At 43.7% G+C, this 20,522-nt stretch overlaps 1 protein-coding gene across 1 annotated transcript in view; it reads right to left on the bottom strand.

Moving 5' to 3' along the window:
- The window catches only part of VSTM4 (V-set and transmembrane domain containing 4), an 88,620-nt gene that overhangs the window by 34,218 nt on the left and 33,880 nt on the right, over positions 1-20,522 (bottom strand). Inside the window, exon 5 of the mRNA XM_036829487.1 lies at positions 14,574-14,607. Coding sequence (XP_036685382.1) covers positions 14,574-14,607 — 34 coding nt within the window. The remainder of the gene's footprint in view (positions 1-14,573; positions 14,608-20,522) is intronic.

The raw sequence follows: 20,522 nt of genomic DNA, 5'->3' as shown, positions 1-20,522 counted from the left end.
GATCCCACCAAGGAACATTTTTAAAATGAAGAACCAAACACCCAGGCACACCTTGCTTTCATAAGTGAATGTGAGCTCAAAGCGCCCTCATACTGAACCACAGCGCCTGTGCATAAGGAGTGCCACCCCTCCATCAAATACCTGCCTCACTGGGATACACCAGAGGAGCAGTTAACTGTTCCCACCGAGGAGCGTTCAGACACCCAACCTTCATCCCCCAGGTGCCTGCTGTTTCCCTGGATCCAGGACAAGCTTTGTGCCTCCACATATGAACTATGCCCCCTTGGGGTCTGTTCAATCCCGTTTCCTGCTGAATGAGCAGAGGATCCTCATCCTGGCATAAAGCTGTCCGTCACATACTGCAGAGGGATTCAGCGTGGCCTGAACTGGGATGGCTGGGATGCCAAGTGTGGTCTGTCGGGCAAAAGATCCCGACCCAGAAAGCCCTCCGCGAGCGGGGCTGAGGAAGATGTGCCAATCTGGCCCTGCCAGCATCCTTCTGGGCCTGCCCTCCCTGAACCCTTCCTGCTCCAACACCATCTTTGAAAGTCAGTGTTTCCGTTGATCCATTTTACCTTCCAAAGTGTCCGCGTGCTTCCTTTCCTCCAGCCTGCACACCTCAGTTCAGACCATAAGAACTCACCAGGACCCCCAGAGGGCTTCCTCAGTTCCTCTCCGAGCAGCTCCAGGCTGCCTTTCCAAGACTGCCTGCGATACGCTCATCCCCCTATAACCTTGTACCTTGCAATGTCAAGTGTGGAATCTTGCAGGAGGAACGCAGGTCTCAACAACTATGTTAGCACCTCACTGTCGTTCACAATGACAGGTCCCCGGCCCAAGGTAGCTGCCATTGATAAAGGCCAAGGACTAGTGCAAATAGGGCGAATTTCCTGACATCTTGCTCTAGGCTTTTGAAAGTGCTCCACGGGCTTTCCTTGTCACACAAGGTCAATCAACAGCACATGCCGAGGAACTATGTACAAGTTAAAGAACTTCACTTTCAAGGCAGACGAATGGTGCCTCCCTTGAGATGACTCTTTCTCATAAATAAGTGAGTTTTAAAATGTTTTAAAATGGTAATTACAAGCATGGAGACAAAAGAAAATAAGTCTATCGTAACCAAAACATGACCTTCATAAATATTTCCAGACTTTTTCCTCTTCCTTGTTTTATTTTTTTAAAAAGACTTTATTTTTTAGAGCAGTTCTATGTTCACAACAAAATTGAGCAAAAGATACAGAGATTTTCCATAGACCCCTGACCACCTCCATTATGAACATCCCCACCAGAGCAGTGCATTTGTTTTAATTGATGAAACTACCTTGACACACATCATCACCCAAAGTCCACAGTTTACATTAGGGTTCACTCTTGGTGTTGTACATTCTATGGGTTTGGACAAATTTATAATGTAGCCATTACTGTAGTATCATACAGAATAGCTTCCATGCCCTAAAATTCCTCTGTGCTCTTCCTATTCATCCCTCCCTCCCCCACCTCTGGCAACCACTGATCTATTAACTGTCTCCATAGCTTTGCCAGCAGCTTTACCAGCATTATGATCATCATTATTATGGAATCTGCTCTCGGAGTCCTTGAATAGGGACTGGACGGACATGGCAGGGTTCTCAGAAACCTGTGCCAGAGCAGGCGCACCTAGAAAGGACCTGCAGACCCCGGGGGTCCTGATGCATTACTTTCTGCTGCTTTCATCCTATGTCTGACATTTTTGCATGCATTTTGTGAAGAGCACCAGGATAAAAGCTGCTCCTTCGTGAGGCAGTTGCCAAGGCACCTCCCTGTCCACAGCCTCCCCATGGCCTTTCATCATAAATGGTTTACATCACCTGAGAGGTTCTGCTGGGCCTCACTGTGAGAGCTCGTCCTTCGTGGTCCCTGCCAGTTTCACAGAGTCTGTGTAAAGGCTTGGAGGTGGTTTAGTTTGTAAGTTTGAAATCTCTCAATACTAACTGGTAAGGTCAGGAAGTGCTTCCTTAATATTGGGTGGACCAAAAAGTGCCTTCAGGTTTTTAAGTAAAAATAAAAGACACATTTTTCAATTACACCAAGAACTTTATTGAACAATGTATTCACCCTTTTGTTCTACTACTTTCTGCCATTTTTCAAGCAACTTCATAATTCCATCTTCCCAAAACTTTTTTTTTCTTAACATCCTTATTGGAGTATAATTGCTTTACAGTGTTGTGTTAATTTCTGCTGTATACCAAAGTGAATCAGCTATACGTATACATAGATCCCCATATCCCCTCCCTCTTGCATCTCCCTCCCTCCCACCCTCCCTATCCCACCCCTCTAGGTGGTCACAAAGCACCGAGCTGATCTCCCTGTGCTATGCGGCTGCTTCCCACTAGCTATCTATTTTACATTTGGTAGTGTATATATGTCCATGCCATTCTCTCATCTTGTCCCAGCTTACCCTTCCCCTTCCCTGTGTCCTCAAGTCCATTATCTACGTCTGCATCTTTATTCCTGTCCTGCCCCTAGGTTCATCAGAACCTTTTTTTTTTTTTTTAGATTCCATATATACGTGTTAGCATATGGTATTTGTTTTTCTCTTTCTGACTTACTTCACTCTGTATGACAGACTCTAGGTCCAACCACCTCACTACAAATAACTCAATTTCATTTCTTTTTATGGCTGAGTAATATTCCATTGTATATATGTGCCACATCTTCTTTATCCATTCATCTGTCGATGGACACTTAGGTTGCTTCCATGCCCTGGCTATTGTAAATAGTGCTGCAATGAACATTGTGGTACATGTCTCTTTTTGAATTATGGTTTTCTCAAAACTTTTTATCTTTCTGAGCAAAAAACTGTTCCAGATGCCTTTTACAGTCTTCCAGGGAATTGAAATTTTTTCCATTAAGATAATTTTGTAAAGACCAAAATAAATGGAAAGGTGCAATGTCTGGTGAATACACCAGATGAATCAGAACTTCCCAGCCAAGCTGTAACAGTTTTTGCCTGGTCACCAAAGAAACATGCAGTCTTGCGTTATCCTGATGGAAGATTATGCATTTTCTGTTGACTAATTCTGGATGCTTTTCGTCGAGTGCCACTTTCAGTTGGTCTAATTGGGAGCAGTACTTGTTGGAAATAATCGTTTGGTTTTCTGGAAGGAGCTCATAATAGAGGACTCCCTTCCAATCCCACCATATACACAACATCACCTTCTTTAGATGAAGACCGGCCTTTGGTGTGGTTGGTGGTGGTTCATTTCACTTGCCCCACGATCTCTTCCATTCCACATTACTGTGCAGTATCCACTTTTAATAGCCCATCACAATTTGCTTTAAAAACAGAATGTTTTCATTATGTTTCAGTGGAGAATCGAATGTGGAAATATGGTCAAGAAGGTTTTTTATCCTTAACTTATGTGGAACCCAAACATCAAAGCGATTCACATAACCAAGCTGGCGCAAATGATTTTCAACGCTTGATTTGGATATTTTGAGTACGTTGGCTGTCTCCCACGTGGTATAATGTTGATTGTTCTTAATTATTGTTTCGATTTGATCACTATCAACTTCAGCAGGTCTACCTGACCGTGGAGCATCGTCCAGTGAGAAATCTCCAGCATGAAACTTCACAAACCACTTTTGACATGTTCGATCAGTCACAGCACCTTCTCCATACACTGCACAAATCTTTTTGTGCGTTTCGGTTGCGTTTTTACCTTTCTTGAAATAATAAAACATAATATGCTGAAAGTGTTGCTTTTTTTCTTCCAACTTCAATATTAAAATGGCTACACAAAAATTCACCAATTTTGATGTCTTTTTTAAAATGCATGCTGATATGACAGCTGTCACATACAATCTAACAAAATTGTTTCGAATGAAGTTAAAGACAACTAAGTGCTACTAGAGCCATCTTATGGAAAAAACCGAACGAACCTTTTGGCGCACCCAAAATTTAGCGGTTCTATGCAGTGTTGGTCTTGGGTCATAAGAATAAAAGCAAGGAGAGGTCATTGGGGTTACCTGCCCAGCATCCACTCCCTGCCCCCTAGGGCTGAAGGCACATGTTTGGGTGGCATTGACCCCCACCCCTGCTCGGCACAGTTTTATCCTCTGGCCTTAGTGCTTGGTTCAGGTTGGTCCCATAACAATGAGTTCAGTTGTGTTTGCTCATTAGGAAGCAAGATGACTCCTTCATGAGGCCAGGGGTGAAAGCACGTGCTGCCACCGTTCCCTTCCCAAGGGGAGCTGGCCTGGCCTGAGGACACATCAAAGCCCGGAGGCAGCACTGCCCAGAGAAGGCTGGGAGCAGAAGCCACTGCCCTAAGGACCCTGTGCCCCCCGGAGCAAGGCCCACCCACTGCAGCATCCCCGGTCAGGTGAGCCAGCCAAGTTCCTTCCTGGGTAAGACCATCTGAGCTGGCTTTTCTGTTACCTGGAATCAAAAGGTCCGTAAATAGTACAGAGGACTAACTCTTCATCTAAGAGTTGACAGTTTTATTCATGTTCTTAATCTGGGGAGATTAATTTGTACCTTGCAGGGTTTTTATGAGGATTAGAAGTAAATCCCATAAAGTGTTCAGCTGCAGAGGTACACGGGCACTCCATGAGTAATTATGAGGAATTAGTCCACAGCCGGTATCATCTCACTGAATGCTCACGACGACCCTGAGCCATAGGGACAAAGGCAAGTTTGTGCCCATTTTGTGGAGGGTGAAATATTCCCAGAGAAGCTGAGTGACTGGTCCAACGTCACCAAGCTGCTGAGTGGCACAGCTCAAACTGACACTAAAACCAGGTGGATGTTTGTCACGTGATTCCAGGAATAACAACCAGGTCCCGTCGCACAGGCCTGTCCTCCTCATGCCTGCCTCTGCCTAAGGCTCTGGAAGGAGGGAGCTGAGCCTGAGCCCTGGGGTGGGGCGAGGATAAGACTGCACAGCAGTGATGTCAGGGATGCAGGAGGAAGGTCAGGAGACACACACCCAAGTCTGCCGTCCCTGCCCTCGCCCCCTTGCTTGCTCAGCTGAATGCGGACAGAGGCTCAGACACCCACAGATCGATGCCTATGACCAGAGGGATGCACTTTTCAAAGTCAAGGGATGCAGGGCAGCTGCAGCCAATCCCAGCATCGATCGCCAAACCCTTCCCGCTTCTCCTTCCATTGCCCTAACATTTCTGCAGCATCTACTTCTTGTTCATTTGTGTGAATGCCAACACCAAAGCGCTCACAATCAGATCCAAGCTTCCCAGCACACCTATGCTAATGTGTGAGCCCCGGAGCCAGGTGGCCTGGGCTGGCAGCCCTCGCTGTTCTTCCCCTCACTGGCCAGGAGACCTCACCAACATCGACACTTTTTGTATTGCTTTCTCATCTGTAGGATGGAGATAATCACAGCACCCACTCATGGGGTTGTTGTGAGGCGGGAAGAAGATGGTGTGTGTCCCACGCTTCGCCCTGTGCCAGGGCACGGCATTTAATAACAGTGTGGCTCCGTTACTGTTATTACTATGATGACTGCCATCCCCTGGCATCTGGCCCTGCCACCAACTCCAGCCTCACCTCCCTGCTGCTCTGCCCTGAATCTCCAGGGTTCCTCACCTCCATGGACTAAATCCCTTCATCCGCTGTGCTTTTCTCTCCCCAGTTCTGTGCGCTGCCCTCCCCCAACCCTCTTCTCCTGTAATGCTCTATCTCACCCTTCAAGACTTGGCCCAGATTTCACCCCCAGGAAGCCTTCCCTACCACCCACAGACCCCTGGGACAGGGTTAGGGGCACCTCCTCCGGGTGTCCGTGACAGCTCCGTGGGCATTCCACGGGTGCTGCCACGGTCTTGTTTCTCTGGGTCTCCCACTAGAGGGAGACCTCAAGGCATGGGCTGTGTGTTATTTCATTCTTGTTCTATGGGCCTTACAAGCTTACAGAAGAATCAATCGTAAGTACTGACTGAATAATAACAGAACCATTTGCATAGAGCTCACCATTTACCTGTTGGAAGCACTTTGTACTGACTAACTCATGAAATCCTCCCAACACACTATATGCTAGGACTATTATTGCCCTCATTTTATCAGAGAGGTTGAAAAATTAGCTAAAGGCACGCAGCAATCAGTGGCAGAGCCCGGATGTGAACTGAGGCAGCCTGGCCACAGAATCGTTAACCATCACAGCAGATTGCCTTTCACAGAAGGAATAAATGTTTTATAACACTGCTACTATTCAATATTATACAAATGAAGCAAGTAGCTACATATCTCAGTTTTGAGCATATATCTTCATATTCGCTTTGAAATCACATCTCTGCCTTCACTCTAAGATCCTGAACAAATCACTTATTAAATCCCATACTTCGACTGTGGGAGTATGTTTAAAAATCTCTGATGGTTCAGAAAAGACTGAAAAATGATTTAAACTAAGCTCACAAAGTACAGTAAAACTGTGCCTGTAATTTATCCAACATGTAAATAGTCTGTGGCCCTGACTCTTTATCCTTGAGAAAGTGTATGCACCAGAAAACATGAAGAAAGCTTACACAACTTCAGCTGTAACTGCATCAGCACAGGTGACACAATGTCCATTTTAATTTCTCCCATTTGCAAAAATTTATCATCTCAAACCCATAAGAAGAGGTCAAGCAAAAGGTCAGGAAACGTACTGGCTGGGAATCGCCTTTTTCGTGCCCCCTTCCACCCTCTTGACAATTTTCTTGAACTTGAAGAAAGGCACATGAGTGCACTGAGGAGGTATCATGGTATGAAAACACATTATAACTCTGAAATTGGTGGCATTTCAACTAAAATCTGATCTTCCAGGACTCTGGGGTACAGTTTCATACCTACCAGTTGAGCTGCTCTCAGGGCTGCTTTCCCCAGGGAGGGCACGCTTAAAATCTTGCAAAATCCTGAGAAGCTCACTAAGGCCTGGGTCTCTGCTCCGGGAGAGAGCACTCTGCCATCAGAAAGGAACTGTCCCCCAGCCCCAAAGGTCAAGGCCGCCCCTCCCAGGAAATGGCAACTTCCGACTTCAAGGATGACACACATTCGAGATGAGACTTGTTTTCCTTCTGTTTGAGCTTCTCTCAATAAGTCATGGAATTCCCTAGAGTCCCCAAGTTCTGCCCCAGTCACTTGGCAAGGTCCCTGTCTCAGTGACCACAGTCTCAACGCCAGCATGTGGCCTCTTCCTGAGGGTCCCTCCCCTGCCTGAGGGCTTCTGTTCCTGGCATCTTGCCCTGGTCCTGTGCTCTCTGCCCATTCTCCCTTAGGAGGAAGGGGTCAGAGGACAGAGAAGGACATTTGTCCCGAACATAGCTTGAGACTCCGGGGCCCAGCTGCCCACTGCCATAGTACAGATGAAGGAACCGGGATCTGGGAGCCCTCTGGCACAACAGGGACGGAACAAAAAAATGCCTGGGCTGCAGAGGCAGAGAACAATTCAGGTCAAGGCCAGCTAAAATGGCAAGGATTGACCGGTTCACAAGTGAGGCCCCGTGGCAGGGAATGGGCTGCACTAGGTCAAATCAGCATGAGGTTCTAATAGAAAGATGCATGCAAGTCAGAAGGGCACCCGCTACCAGGTTCACGGGGGCAGGCCTGGCCCCTGCAGGGTCCTGGGGTGCAGTGGACTAGAAAAGGCAGGCTTTCCAGAGGCAGATCTGTGGGCTGGCCCAACAGGAGATACGCCAACAGGGAGCGCTCAACTCAGGCGCCCAACCAGTTTCACTGACAGCACCGGCGGGTAGAGGGGGCAGCATTTAAGCGGGACTCTGTGGTCATCTCTGACCTCTGGCAGGCATCGCAGGGCTGGGGGAGAACCAAACTCTAATGCCCACCAGGCTGGGGTGACGTCTTCGTTGTACTTCCAGCCTCAGCACCAGCTCTGAATAGGTGCAACTGAAGGGGAAGGCCGGGGAATGGAAGGAAGTGGAGCCCAAACTCCCGCACTGCTTGCTAAGAATGTGAGGCCAGATGCTAGATCACATGCAAATCCTGAGAAATACTGGCAGGCTGGCCCCTCCACAGCCTCTGATCACCTGAGCCATAACCTTCCCCCACGCCTGAAATGCCGGTCCTTGGAGCCTTTTCGGGGCATATGCTTTAAAAAAGAAACAAATAGCTTTATTGAAGCATAATTTACTCCCCATAAAATTCACTGATCATAAGTGTACAATTCAATAATTTTAGCAGATTTATAAAGTTGTGCAACCATCACCGCAATACAGTTTTAGAACATCTCTATCACCCCCCAGAAGTTCCATCTTGCCTATTTATAGTTAATCCCTATTCCCACCCTCAGCCCTAAGCAACTACTAATCTACTTTCTGACTCTATAAATTTACCTTTTCTGGACATTTCAAATAAGTGGAATCATACAATATGTAATTTTTTGCATCTGGCTTAGTTGACTTAGTACAATGTTTTTGAGGTTCACCCCTGTGGTAGCACAGATCAGCAGTTTCTTACTTTTTGTTATCAAATCGTATTTCAGTGAATGAATTACTAAATTTTGTTTATCCATTCATCAGTTGATGGATATACTTAGATTGTTTCCAGCTTCTGGTGATTATGAATAAAGCAGCTATGAAAAGCTGCATGCATGTATTTGTGTGGACATATGTTTTCATTTCTCCTGGGGAGATTCCTACCAGTGAAATTGCTGGGTCATATGGTTAAGTCTATGTTTAATGTTTTAAGAAATCACCAAACTGTTTCTCCAAAATGGCTACACCATTTTACATTCCCACCAGCAATGTACAGGGTTCCAGTTTCACCACAACACGGCCAACACTTGACATTGTCTGTCTTTTTTATGACAGCCATTGTAGTGGGTGTTCAGTGGCACCACGTTTTGGTTTTATTCACACTTCTCTAATGACTAGTCATATTGAACATATTTTCATGAACTTGCGAGCCATTTATGTATCTTCTTTAGGGAAATATCTATTCAAGTCTTTTTTGTCCATTTTTTTAAATTGAGGTATAGTTGCTGTACAATATTATGTAAGTTTCAGGTGTACAACATAGTGATTCACAATTTTTTAAGGTTATATTCCATTTATAGTTATTATAAAATACTGGCTATATTCCCTGTGTTGCACCATATATCCTTGTACCTTATTTATTTTATACGTAGCAATTTGTACCTCTTAATCCCCTTCCCTCTCCCCGCTGGTAACTACCAGTTTGTTCTCTATATCTGTGAGTCTGTTCCTTTTTTATTATATTTACTGGTTTTTTAGATTGCATGTATAAGTGATATCACACAGTATTTGTCTTTCTCTGTCTGGCTTGTTTCACTTAGCATAATACCCTCCAAGTCCATCCATGTTGCTGCAAATGGCAAAATTTCATTCTTTTTTATGGCTGAGTAGTATTCCATTGTATATATATATATATATACCACATCTTCTTTATCCACTCATCTGTTGATGGATACTTAGGTTGCTTCCATATCTTGGCAATCATAAATAGTGCTGTTATGAACACAGGGGTGCATGTATCTTTTCAAATTAGTGTTTTTGTTTTTTTCAAATATATACCCAGGAGTGGAATTGCTGGGTCATGTGGTAGTTCTATTTTTAGTTTTTTGAGAAACCTCCACAGTTTTCCACAGTGGCTATACCGACTTGCCTTCCCACCAACAGTGTATGAGGGTTCCCTTCTCTCTACACCCTTGCCAACATTTGTTATTTGTGTTATTTTTGATTCTAGCCATTCTGACAGGTATGAGATGATATCTCATTGTGGTTTAATTTGCATTTCTCTGATGATTAATGATGTTGAGCATATTTTCATGTGCCTGTTGGCAATCTGTATGGCTTCTTTATCCATTTTTGTGTTATTTATCATGTTATTATTGAGTTGTAAGTGTTCTTTATGTATTTTGTCCTAGCATCATTTGTTGAAAAGACTACGCTTTCTCAACTTTTTGGAAAGACTTTATGAGGGGTTGGTATTCTTATTTTCCTTTTATACTTGGTATGCTTCACCAGTAAAGCAATGTGGGCCTAGGCTTTTCGTGGCTGGAAAGTTTTTAGCTAACAATTTAACTTCTGGACTTATTATAGGTTTATTCAGACTATAGCTTTCTTTTTAAATCAGTTTTGGAAATTTGTGTTTTTCTAGGAATTTTTCCATTTCATTTATGTTGTCTAATTTGTTAGAATAAATTTGGATTATCAGGATTATAACCTTTTAATTTTTGTAGGGTTTGTAGTGATTCCTTTTTCCTTTCCTAATTTTGGTAATTGGTTATTTTCTCTCTCTCTTTTTTATTTTCATGGACAGTCTAACTTAAGGTTTGTCAAGTCCATTGATCCTTTCAAAGAACCAACTTTTGGTTTCATTGATACTTCTTTGTGTCTGTGTGTGTGTGTATGTGTGTGTGTAAATGTTTTCCGTGCCATTGATTTCTGTTCTAATCTCTATTATAACCTTTCTTCTGCTTACTTTGGACTTCACTTATACTTCTTTTTCTAGTTTCTTATGGTGAAAGCTTAAGGTATTGATTTTAGACCCTCCTTCTTGTCTGATATAGGCATTTAAAGGCCATAAATTTTTCTCTAAGCACTACTTTAACTGCATCCTATAAGTTTTAATATGCTGTGTTTTCATTTTTATCTAATTCAAAATATTTTCTAATTTTTCTTTTGATTTCTTCTTTGACCCACATATTATTTAAAAGTATGTTGTTTGAAATTCAAAACATTTAGGAATTTCCCAGATTTCTTTCTGTCACTAATTTCTATTTAATTCTGTTGTGGTCAGAGAACAGACTTCATATGATTTCTTACATAAATAAAATACTTAATTTCATAAAGATTTGTTTTATGGCCTAGCATATGGCCTATCCTGGAGAATGTGCCAAATAAACTTGAAAAGAATACATCATGCAGTCACTGGGTAAAGCATTCTTATTTGTCAGGTAAAACTGCTTCATCTTCTGTGTCCTGGTTGATTTTCTGTCTCAGTATTCTATCAATTATTGAGAGTGGAGCATTGAAATTCCCAGCTATTACTCTAAAATAATTGAAAGATTTCATCTTTTAATTTTCTGTTCTTGCTTCATGTACGTTGAGGCTCTGTTGTTTGATCCATATAATGTGTTAAATTATCCTGATATGTTGATCTTTTATAATTATAAAACTTCTTTCTTTGTCTCTAGTAATATTTCTTGTCTTAAAGTATGTCTTATTAACTTAGCTACCACCTCTCTTATTGTTACTACTTGCATGGTGTATCTTTTTCTCTCCTTTGGGTGCCCTCCATTCTCCTCTGCACATGCATGTTGTCTCAGCCAGAGATATGCTTGACCCAACTGTGACCCAAACCTCAGGCTAGCAGAACCACTGGGCCTCCCTGCTCAATACCGCTAAGACTGCCACTTGCACTGCCAACACTGCTGAACGTGGGCTTTGCACACTGCTCCAAGTCAAGTGAGCCCCCTTCTACCACAATAGAGAGGCTGATGGTCCTCCCAGCACTTCCTGCCTTAAAAGAATCTCCTCATCAGCCAAGCTGGGAAGGGAGAGTATCAGAGCAGCCCAAGGCCACACCTCCACAGAGTACCACTGTTGCTCTCAGCAGTTCAGCAGTTTTTCAAGTAGAAAAGCCTCTCAGGTTAATATATACCTCTGGTCTTTCCAAAGTGCTAAAATGGTTACTTTTGTCAATTTTGTTAAGATTTATAGTTGCTTTTTGGGGGAAAGGACTTGCTAATCCCCTCACTCAACCATACTCAGACATCTCTCCTGGGGACATATACATATACATTTGCACTCACGAAGGCAGGGATTTCTGTCTCTTTACTTCACTGCTGCTTGCCAAGCTCCTAGAACAGTACCTGGTAGATAGTAAGCTCTCAATAAAATAACTTTGCATTTTTATATGAGTAACAGAATTTCTGAGGATCCCAAACTCGATAGCAGGAACACAAAGCAGTCAAGTATAGGGGTTATTGGGACTGTAAACAGGATCCCCCAGAGATATCAAATACAATTTTTAATTGAAACTTTAACAGAGGTAAATGTACATTCACATACAGTCATAAGAAATACAGCAGAGAAATCCTATGTACACATTACCCATTTTTTCCCAAAGATTTCCTAAGAAACAGCTTCTTGTTTCACTGATTCTCTCTATCACACCGCTGTTTTCAATTTCATCAGTTCCTGCTTTGTACTTTATTATCTCCTTCCTTCTGTTTGCTTCAGGTTTATTTTGCTCTTTTCCTAATTTCCTGAGGTGAGACCTCAGAATGTTGATTGGAGGGCTTTCCTCTCTTCTTATGTAAGCGTTTAATCCTATAAATTTCACTGTTAGCACAGCTTTAGCTGCATACCACATATTCTGTTATGTTTGTTCTCATTTTTGGTCAATCCTATGTATTTTTTATTTCCTTTTAAACTTCCTCTTTGACCCATGGATTTTTTTTTTAAAGTGTGTTGTTTAATTTCCACATGGTTAGAGATTTTCTTGCTGTTGTTTTATTTCTGCTTTATGGTTTGATTCCACTGTAGTCAGAGAACACATTTTATATGATTTTAATTATTTTAAATTTGTTGGGATTTGTTTTATAACCCAGGATTTGGTCTAAGATAAACCATATCTTATGGTGAATGTTGCATGGGGAATGGAAAAAAATGTGTTCTGCTACTGGTCGTTGGAGCATTTTGATACATATCAATTTGGTCCTCTTGGTTGACTGTGTTGTTTAGATCTTCAAAATCCTTGCTAATTTTCTATCTAGTTGGTCTACCTACTGCTGAGAGGGGATGTTGAAGTTGACAATTATCATTGTGGACTTATCTATTTCTTCTTTCAGCTTTCAGTTTTTGCTTTAGGCATTTTGTGGTTCTGCTATTTGATATGTACACATTTAGGATCTTTGTCTTCCTGGTGGATTGACCCATTTATCATTATTTAATGTCCCTCTTTATCTCTAGTAAGTTTCTTTGCTCTGAAGTCTATTTTATCATGTATTAGTATGCCCACTCTTGAATTTTTTGGTAATGTTTGCATGGTATATCTTTTTCCATCCTTCTGTTTCAATCTTCCTATGTCACTGTGTTTGAAATGAGTTCCTTGTAAAGAGCATATATTTAGGTCATGGTTTTTTTTTTTAATCCACTCTGTCAGCCTCTGTCATCTGATGTATTTAAACCACTTACATTTAAGATAAATAGTATGTCAGCAATTAAGTCTGCCATTTTATTATTTGCTTTCTGTCTGTTTTCTGTGGTTCTCACCCTTCTGTTTCTTTATGTTACTTGAACATATTTTAGGATTCTATCTTTATTATTCTATACTGTTTTTGAATGTGTTTTTCATAATTCTTTAATAATTGCTTTGAGCATTGCAATACACATGTATGACACCACAGCCTACTGGTAAAAATGTTCTATCACTTGAAGTGAAGTGTGGAAATCTCATTTCTATTCAGGTCACTTTACCCTCCTCATTTTTATATATCATAATGCTCTTCTTGAGTATCAGATGGTTTTATAATTTTTTGTTTCAATCATCAAATATTATTTTTTAAACTCATGAAGAAAAGAATAGTCTACTTATGCACCCATATTTCTGCTCTTTCAATTCTTCCTTCTTCCTTCCTAATGCATCAAGATATTTCCTTTTATTTCAAGAATTTCTTTTAGCCATTCTTTTAAAGTAGGCCTGATAGTGAAACTAAAAATTCTTTTAGTTTCCCTTCATCTGAGAATGTCTTTATATCCCCTTCATTCCTAAAGGATAGTTTTGCTGAATATAGAATTTGTGGGTGGCAGTTCTTTTCTTGCAGTATTTGAAAAATGGGCTGCTTCTTTCTGCCTTCCACAGATTCAGATGAAAAATGCACTGTCATTCAAATTTGTGTTTCCCTGTAGGTAATGCATTGTTTCTCTCTGGTTGCTTTTAAGATTTTTCTCTTTGCCTTTGTCTTTTATCATTTTCTTCTTACTACCTTTCAGAGTCCTCCTTTGTTTGTCTCTTATATTATTTCCAGAATTGATAGTTGTGCTTATTAGCAGGGAAGAGCAGGGAGAAATTGATCTAATCCATCCTGTCTGGACCAGAAGTCTCAAATTTTTAAATACTATGAGTTTGCAATATCTACCATAACTCCATAACTATTGTTATCTGTGAGGTGTGTCCCACCAGCTAAAAGGCTAGCATCTTAGCACATATATCACTAATGGACGCATTCTGTAGAGGAGGACATAGGACAAGCAGGCATTGGTGGAAGGGGATCAGGAGTGTTTGTGGTCAGGAGGCATCAAAGTGGTTCAGTCCACCTGCCAGCTCCTTCCTAAACAGGGGAACAGTCATTCAAGAGCAAGTGTCAAGCCTCCTCCAGCATGTATGTTGGGCCAGCATGAGCCACATGTTTGCTGGCCCCTCTCAGGGTGACAACCAGAACATGAAACCTGGAAACATGCAAGTGTATGCAGAACACACATTTTTAGGCCAATTTTTGAACTAATATGCAGACGTTAAGGTAAAGATATGAATTTAACCATTTCTTGGTAATATCAAAAGAAAGTAAAATTGCAAAGAGTTTTACTTGAAAAAAAGAAGAAAATATTCCTACCTGTTCTGAGGGCATTTCACCAAATAGTGTCTCACTGTGAAAGGAAAAAGAAATAGAGGATGGTAAATAAATGCTACTTTAGATATATATTCTCCAGGAATCCCTAGGAAATGTAGGTGGCCAGGTATTGCCCAAACGTTGGCACAAACCACCTCTCAGGGCTATTATCCTTCTCTTTGGATGAGTACAGCAGAGCCATGGCAAGGACACCACAGTGACTTGATATTGTTCCATACCTGGATCAAGCCAGGCATGAAGCCATACACCTCAGACTTCCTGGTTACATAACCCCCAAAATTCATTTTTTTTGCCAAGCCATGTTGAATTGGGTTCTAACCTAGAGTTAGAGAGTCACCCAACTTCTGAGCTCTACCTTAGTCATGAGAAAGCCTTCTTGGGGCAACTTTTCTCCACTTAGGCGCTCCTGTCTATAAAATGGGTTTTAATTCTCTGATCAAAGCTCTTCCAGGACTAAGAGGAGGTCCTGGGGAAAAAATAGCCTTTTTTTTTGTTTTTTGCAATGACATCCTCCATAGTAGGTCTCCTTCAGAAAAACCATGTTCTAGCTACAGAGGAAAAATAAGAATACCTAGGCAGTTATCCTAACAAGTGTCCAATCTAAGCTCATTGTTGAGTTCACCTCAAATAGAAGTAAAGCTGAAACAGCCACAGGGCCCTGGAGTTGTGTAGCAGAGTGTTACATCAATGGCCCCAATGAATCACACACTAATATATCTATCCACATCCTTGTGTAACTCCCTCCCACACTGACTCTGAGCTTGGCCACATGATGTGCTTTGGCCAATGAAATATTAGCCAATGAGTCACAAGCAGAAGCATAAAAGGCCTTGTGCTCTGAGGTTTGTGAGCTCTCTCTCTCTCATTGCAGGGAACTCTTCTGCTATCACATGAAGAAGCCTGGCTAGCCTACTGCAAGATGAGACCACACGAAACAGACACGAGTCATCCCAGCTGAGGCGCCGAAGCAGCCAGGCCCCAGCTGACCCACTAGCAGGCTGCAGCTGCATGAGTGATCCAGCTGAGGCCAGAAGAACTGCTCAGCTGAGCCCAGGTCAACTTGCTGACCTGCAGAATTGTGAGCAAATAAAACAGTTGTTGCTTCAAGCTCCTACACTTGAAGTGATCTGTGATGCAAGTGACCAATGCAGACTCCAAACCAGAATGACAGAATCAGCTTTAGAGGGGTTTTTTTGGTTTGTCTTATCCAACCCCCTAATAGTATCTGAACTCTTTCTGCATTCCATTTACTTAACACCTATATAGAACCATAGTTCATACTTCCTGAACACTTCATATGTTCCTGGCACTATTCTAAGCTTATTATATAGATCAGTGGTCTTTAGTCTGGGGTTTGCATACCCCTGGGCACTCTTAGGAAGAACAGTTTTAAGGACATCTGTTTCTGGATCCTCACCTCCCACGGTATTCTTTCCTTAGAATTCATTCCCCTGGAACGTGCCTGAGGTCTGGCTGTATTCCTTTCCCTTCCTCCCTGTTACATCACCCTTTCTACTTCATAAAATCAAGGCTTACCTCTTACCCACCCTGACTTGTACTACAGAGACCTGTCCTGGGGGTAAAAGCCAGTGGGCACATCAATGGCCCCAATGAATCAATAAATGATTTAAAATATTGGTGTCAGGGCTTCCCTGGTGGTGCAGTGGCTGAGAATCCGCCTGCCAATGCAGGGGACACGGGTTCGAGCCCTGGTCTGGGAGGATCCCACATGCCGCGGAGCAACTGGGCCCGTGAGCCACAACTACTGAGCCTGGTGTCTGGAGCCTGTGCTCCGCAACAAGAGAGGCCGTGATAGTGAGAGGCCCGCGCACCGCGATGAAGAGTGGCCCCCGTTTGCCACAACTAGAGAAAGCCCTCGCACACAAACGAAGACCCAACACAGCCAAAAATAAATAAATTAATTAATTAAAAAAAAAATATTGGTGTCAGTGTTGAGAAAGCAATGACTGGGCAAATAAACTTTTCACTAGAGGAAAGCTTTCCAATATTTTGCTTTCGACAAGGATTGAAATATGACCTAATCCAGTCGTCAGCTGGTAGAGTATTAAAATTTTCAATGATAGATCATTGTGACTTTTGACATAAAACTCAGAAGCAGTTTAAAGTACTGAGTGGTATAAGGAAACTTCATCCATTCCTGCCTATTTTTATACTGAACGAGGTATTTCAGAGCTAAAATCTCTTAAAAATATAGGAATAGAAGTGATGCTGAATTCTATTACAAATTCATACAAGAATATAGGAGGTAAAAATAAAAATCCATTTCAATAAATATACATTTCCAATAAAATTTTACTTCTTATGATTATTATTTATCTAAACTTGTATTTATGTGGTTTTGATTAATTTTATATTTATTTCTAAATCTTTACTAATTGTGCAGTATTTACTGATAATTCAATCCAGGAAAAAAATTTAGCACCTAGAGACTTGTGGAATAAGGAAATTTTTAAAATCTTAATTTAAATTTTTATACACATACTATTTTACAGAGAAATAGAATGAGCAATCAACAAAGAACTTTCAAAACAAAAATGTATGAAAATAGGATAAAATTTTGTGGGGGAAGTGGATTGAAGATAAAAATTCAAGGAGAAGAAGGGACAATATAAAATTTCTAACAGCTAAAGTTTGTTTATGGAGTCTTTTAAAATCAACAGATGTAGTTAAATTCATGATACTTAGATGTAAAGGAAAGATTTAACCATTTCTTTTTAAGATGTCAATATTTGCCTTGGAAATTACATCCTTTACAACAATTTATGATAAAAAAGTTTAGATGTCAAAAATAAAAAACGTTCAATGATGCATAATTTTTTAAATGATTTTAGGGGCTATGCAAACAAAAATGTTTGAAGACCACAACTTTGTACTCTAATTCAATCTTCACAATAACTTTGTCATCATACCTATTTTACAGTGGAGGACACTGAGGCACAGAGAGGTTAACGGCCTTGCCCAAGGTCACACAGCTAATATTATGGGCTGAGCTGTACCCCCTCCCAAATTCATATGTTGAAGCCCTAAAGGCCAATACCTCAAAATATGACTGCATTTGGAGATAGGGCCTTTAAAGGAGTGAGTAAGTTAAAATGAGGTCATTAGGGTGGGCTGGTGTCCTTATAAGAATAGATTAGGGATACAGACATGCACAGAGGGAAAACCATGTGAAGACACAGGGAGACAACGGCCACCTATAAGCTTTGCTATGGCAGCCCGAGCAAACTAACACACCTGCGAAGGGACAAAACTGGGCAGCCTGACTCCAGAGCCCTCTTGTAACTACTCCACACCATTCTCAGAGGAACTGGGCGGCTGGTATTAGGGCTCCTACAGACGAAAAAAGTAGTGTCCAGGATAAACGGCTGGTCCCCTGTGCCAGGGCTGGAGCAGGGCAGAGCTGGGACTGGGCCCTAGAGAACCCCATGCTCTGACCTGTGTTGGGAAAGTCCGGTCCAGGGGCAGTAAGGCGGGCAGCCTGCAGATCAGGAAGCCGGGGAGCAGGAGAGCAGCTGGGGGGGGGGGCTCCTTAGTAACTGGCCATGGGGGCGGGGGGCTAACTCAGAAGGGCCAGGAGCCTGGCGAGGAGAGTCAGTGCCAGGCACAGGACATGCACCTCGGCCAGCACTTGCCAACTGAAGCTTATGAGGTCTCAGCCCAGTGAATGCAGGGCTGATGTCCCTTTAATGAAGAGGGACAGCCCAGGGGCCAAAAGTGATCCTGGGCACCAAGGGGAAGAATTATGGGCATCTGAGAAATAGACCTTGCCTGGAATCTCCCTTAAATATGCATAGCATAATCACTGCTGATTACATAACTGTGTCACCTGTCTTAGCTAGGGGTTCCCAGAAGCAGAGCCTGTAAGACAGGGATTCAAGTGCAGAGTCTATGTGGGAGGTGATCCTAAGAAACCCACTGGAGAGTGGGGAAGTGAGACCAGGAGGAGAAGAAAAGCAATGAGGGGTGATTCTGGAGCCAGTCTCCACCACAGGCCACAGCCTGGCACCCAGGGCACTTGACCCAAAGGCTCCCGGCTCCACGCAAGGCAACCAACCTGCAGAGAAATGAAAACTCGGGACACGGTGTTTTTTAAGTGGTGACTTGTGATCTTCAGGACTTGGAGGACTCTAAAAGAAAGGGCTGTTTGTCTCACCTCTTCTGATAGGAAGACATCTGTGACCACGAGGTCCCCAGCCACCCTTCCTCTGCCTCGTAGCCTGGGGCCACACTGCACCCAGACGCCACCGCATGGCCAAACCTCCCAGATGACATGTCCAGGCTGGAGGCCATCACTGCCACCTGGGACTGTCCCTGTCACCACTACCTACCCCACTATGGTTAATGTGGGGTGGAGGCAGCCACGCCCCCCATCCTACCACGCTCTGTAGCAGTGTTAGGGCCTCTGAGGTACGGCTGACCTTCCACCTCATTGCCCCCCAAGTTGCCTGCACTTTCTTCAGAACCCCAGGCCTCGCAGAGACTCTGAGATAGGTCCTGTGGATATTCCTGCTCCGTTCACAGAGCATTCTGCACGCACGGTGAGCAAGCACAGTGGCATCCCCTGCACAGGGTCCGGTGCATTTGCACAGCGCTCTCCCAGCCTCCTCCCGCCCCAGCACAGGCAGGCGCCCTGCAGCCTGGAAAAGCACCATCTGCATCTCTCTGAGGGGAGGGTCAGGACTGGGATGCCCTCTTCCCGCCCCAGCCGTTTCCCCTGCTCAGCACGGTGCTCCCGCCACGCCAAGCTCAAGAGCCAGCCCCTCCAGGAAGCAGCCCTGCCTCGACCACGCTTCCACGCTGGCACGGTTACAAGGACAGGTAAAGCCGTCTCCCTCAGTCACCAGGTGGAAAGCTGAGGAGGAGAACCAAGTTTTCTACCTCCTGTTGTCTTGGTACAAAGAGCATTTTAGGGCCACAGCAGGTCAGTGAAAGCACCAGTGCATAAAGCTCTCTATCTAGAGTCATGCTGTCCTGTATGGTAGTCGTGAGCTGGGGTGGCTATCAAGTACGGGAGATGTGACTGGTCCAGAATATGATGCGCTGGAACTGCGAAATCTTAGGGGCTCAGGATGTTTATTTGGGGCCTGAGAAAACCTGCTTTACAAGTAAGGAGCTTGAATCCAGGCCCTAGGTCCAGCGCTCTATTCATGAAGCTACTGGGGAGGCTTCCGAGCACCCACTCGGGGAGACGGGCTCCCTTCTGATGGGGCAGTGGGCCCAGGAGAGCTCACCGAGCCTTCCCACACGCTCTGATGACCAAGCCTGCGTCTCAGAAGTGTTTGTAGGGGAGAGCTCATGCTGGGGTGTCCCAGTGTCCGAGCGTCTCTGATGCCAGGCTGCTGAGCCCTTCATCCTCCCCAAGGTGCCAGGGACACCCCATTCCATACCTGGCGGCCTCCTCCCTCCACTAAGCAGGGCTGTGAGTGGGAGGCAGCGCCCCAGCTCCCTCTTTCTAGTACTTCTGGGAGAAAAGATCACAGGCCCTTTGATCCCATCGCCACGGGGAAGCAAGCGGAGAGCCAGTTTGTGGCAGGCAGATGTAGGTGCCTAGCAAGCCGTGGGGAGCCTGGCGTTGGAGCCAGGGTTTTAGCACATCGAGTGCAAGCTAAACGCAGTTGTGACAAACATGGGAGCCGAGACAAATGGGCTAGACCCCTCTCCCTCTGGTTGCGTGTGCCTTCAAAGCTGTCCTTTTAAAAGCTCAAACACGGAAGGTTGAGGGATTGTTGGGGCCACACCAAAGCAGCAGGTATGGACTCATTCCGGAAGAAGCAAAGGCCTCTGAAACCAGTGTGCTTGAAAATCCACTAGAGTAACGCCACCAGGATTGGTGCATTCCAGGGTGACTCAGAGCTGCAGAGGCCCTGGGATGAAGTTCCGGGCACCCCGGCACTCACAAAGAGTAGGGAT

The sequence above is a fragment of the Balaenoptera musculus genome, chromosome 16 (assembly GCF_009873245.2).
Source record: "Balaenoptera musculus isolate JJ_BM4_2016_0621 chromosome 16, mBalMus1.pri.v3, whole genome shotgun sequence".
NCBI lineage: Eukaryota > Metazoa > Chordata > Mammalia > Artiodactyla > Balaenopteridae > Balaenoptera > Balaenoptera musculus.
This window is presented reverse-complemented; position numbering and strand designations above follow the sequence as displayed.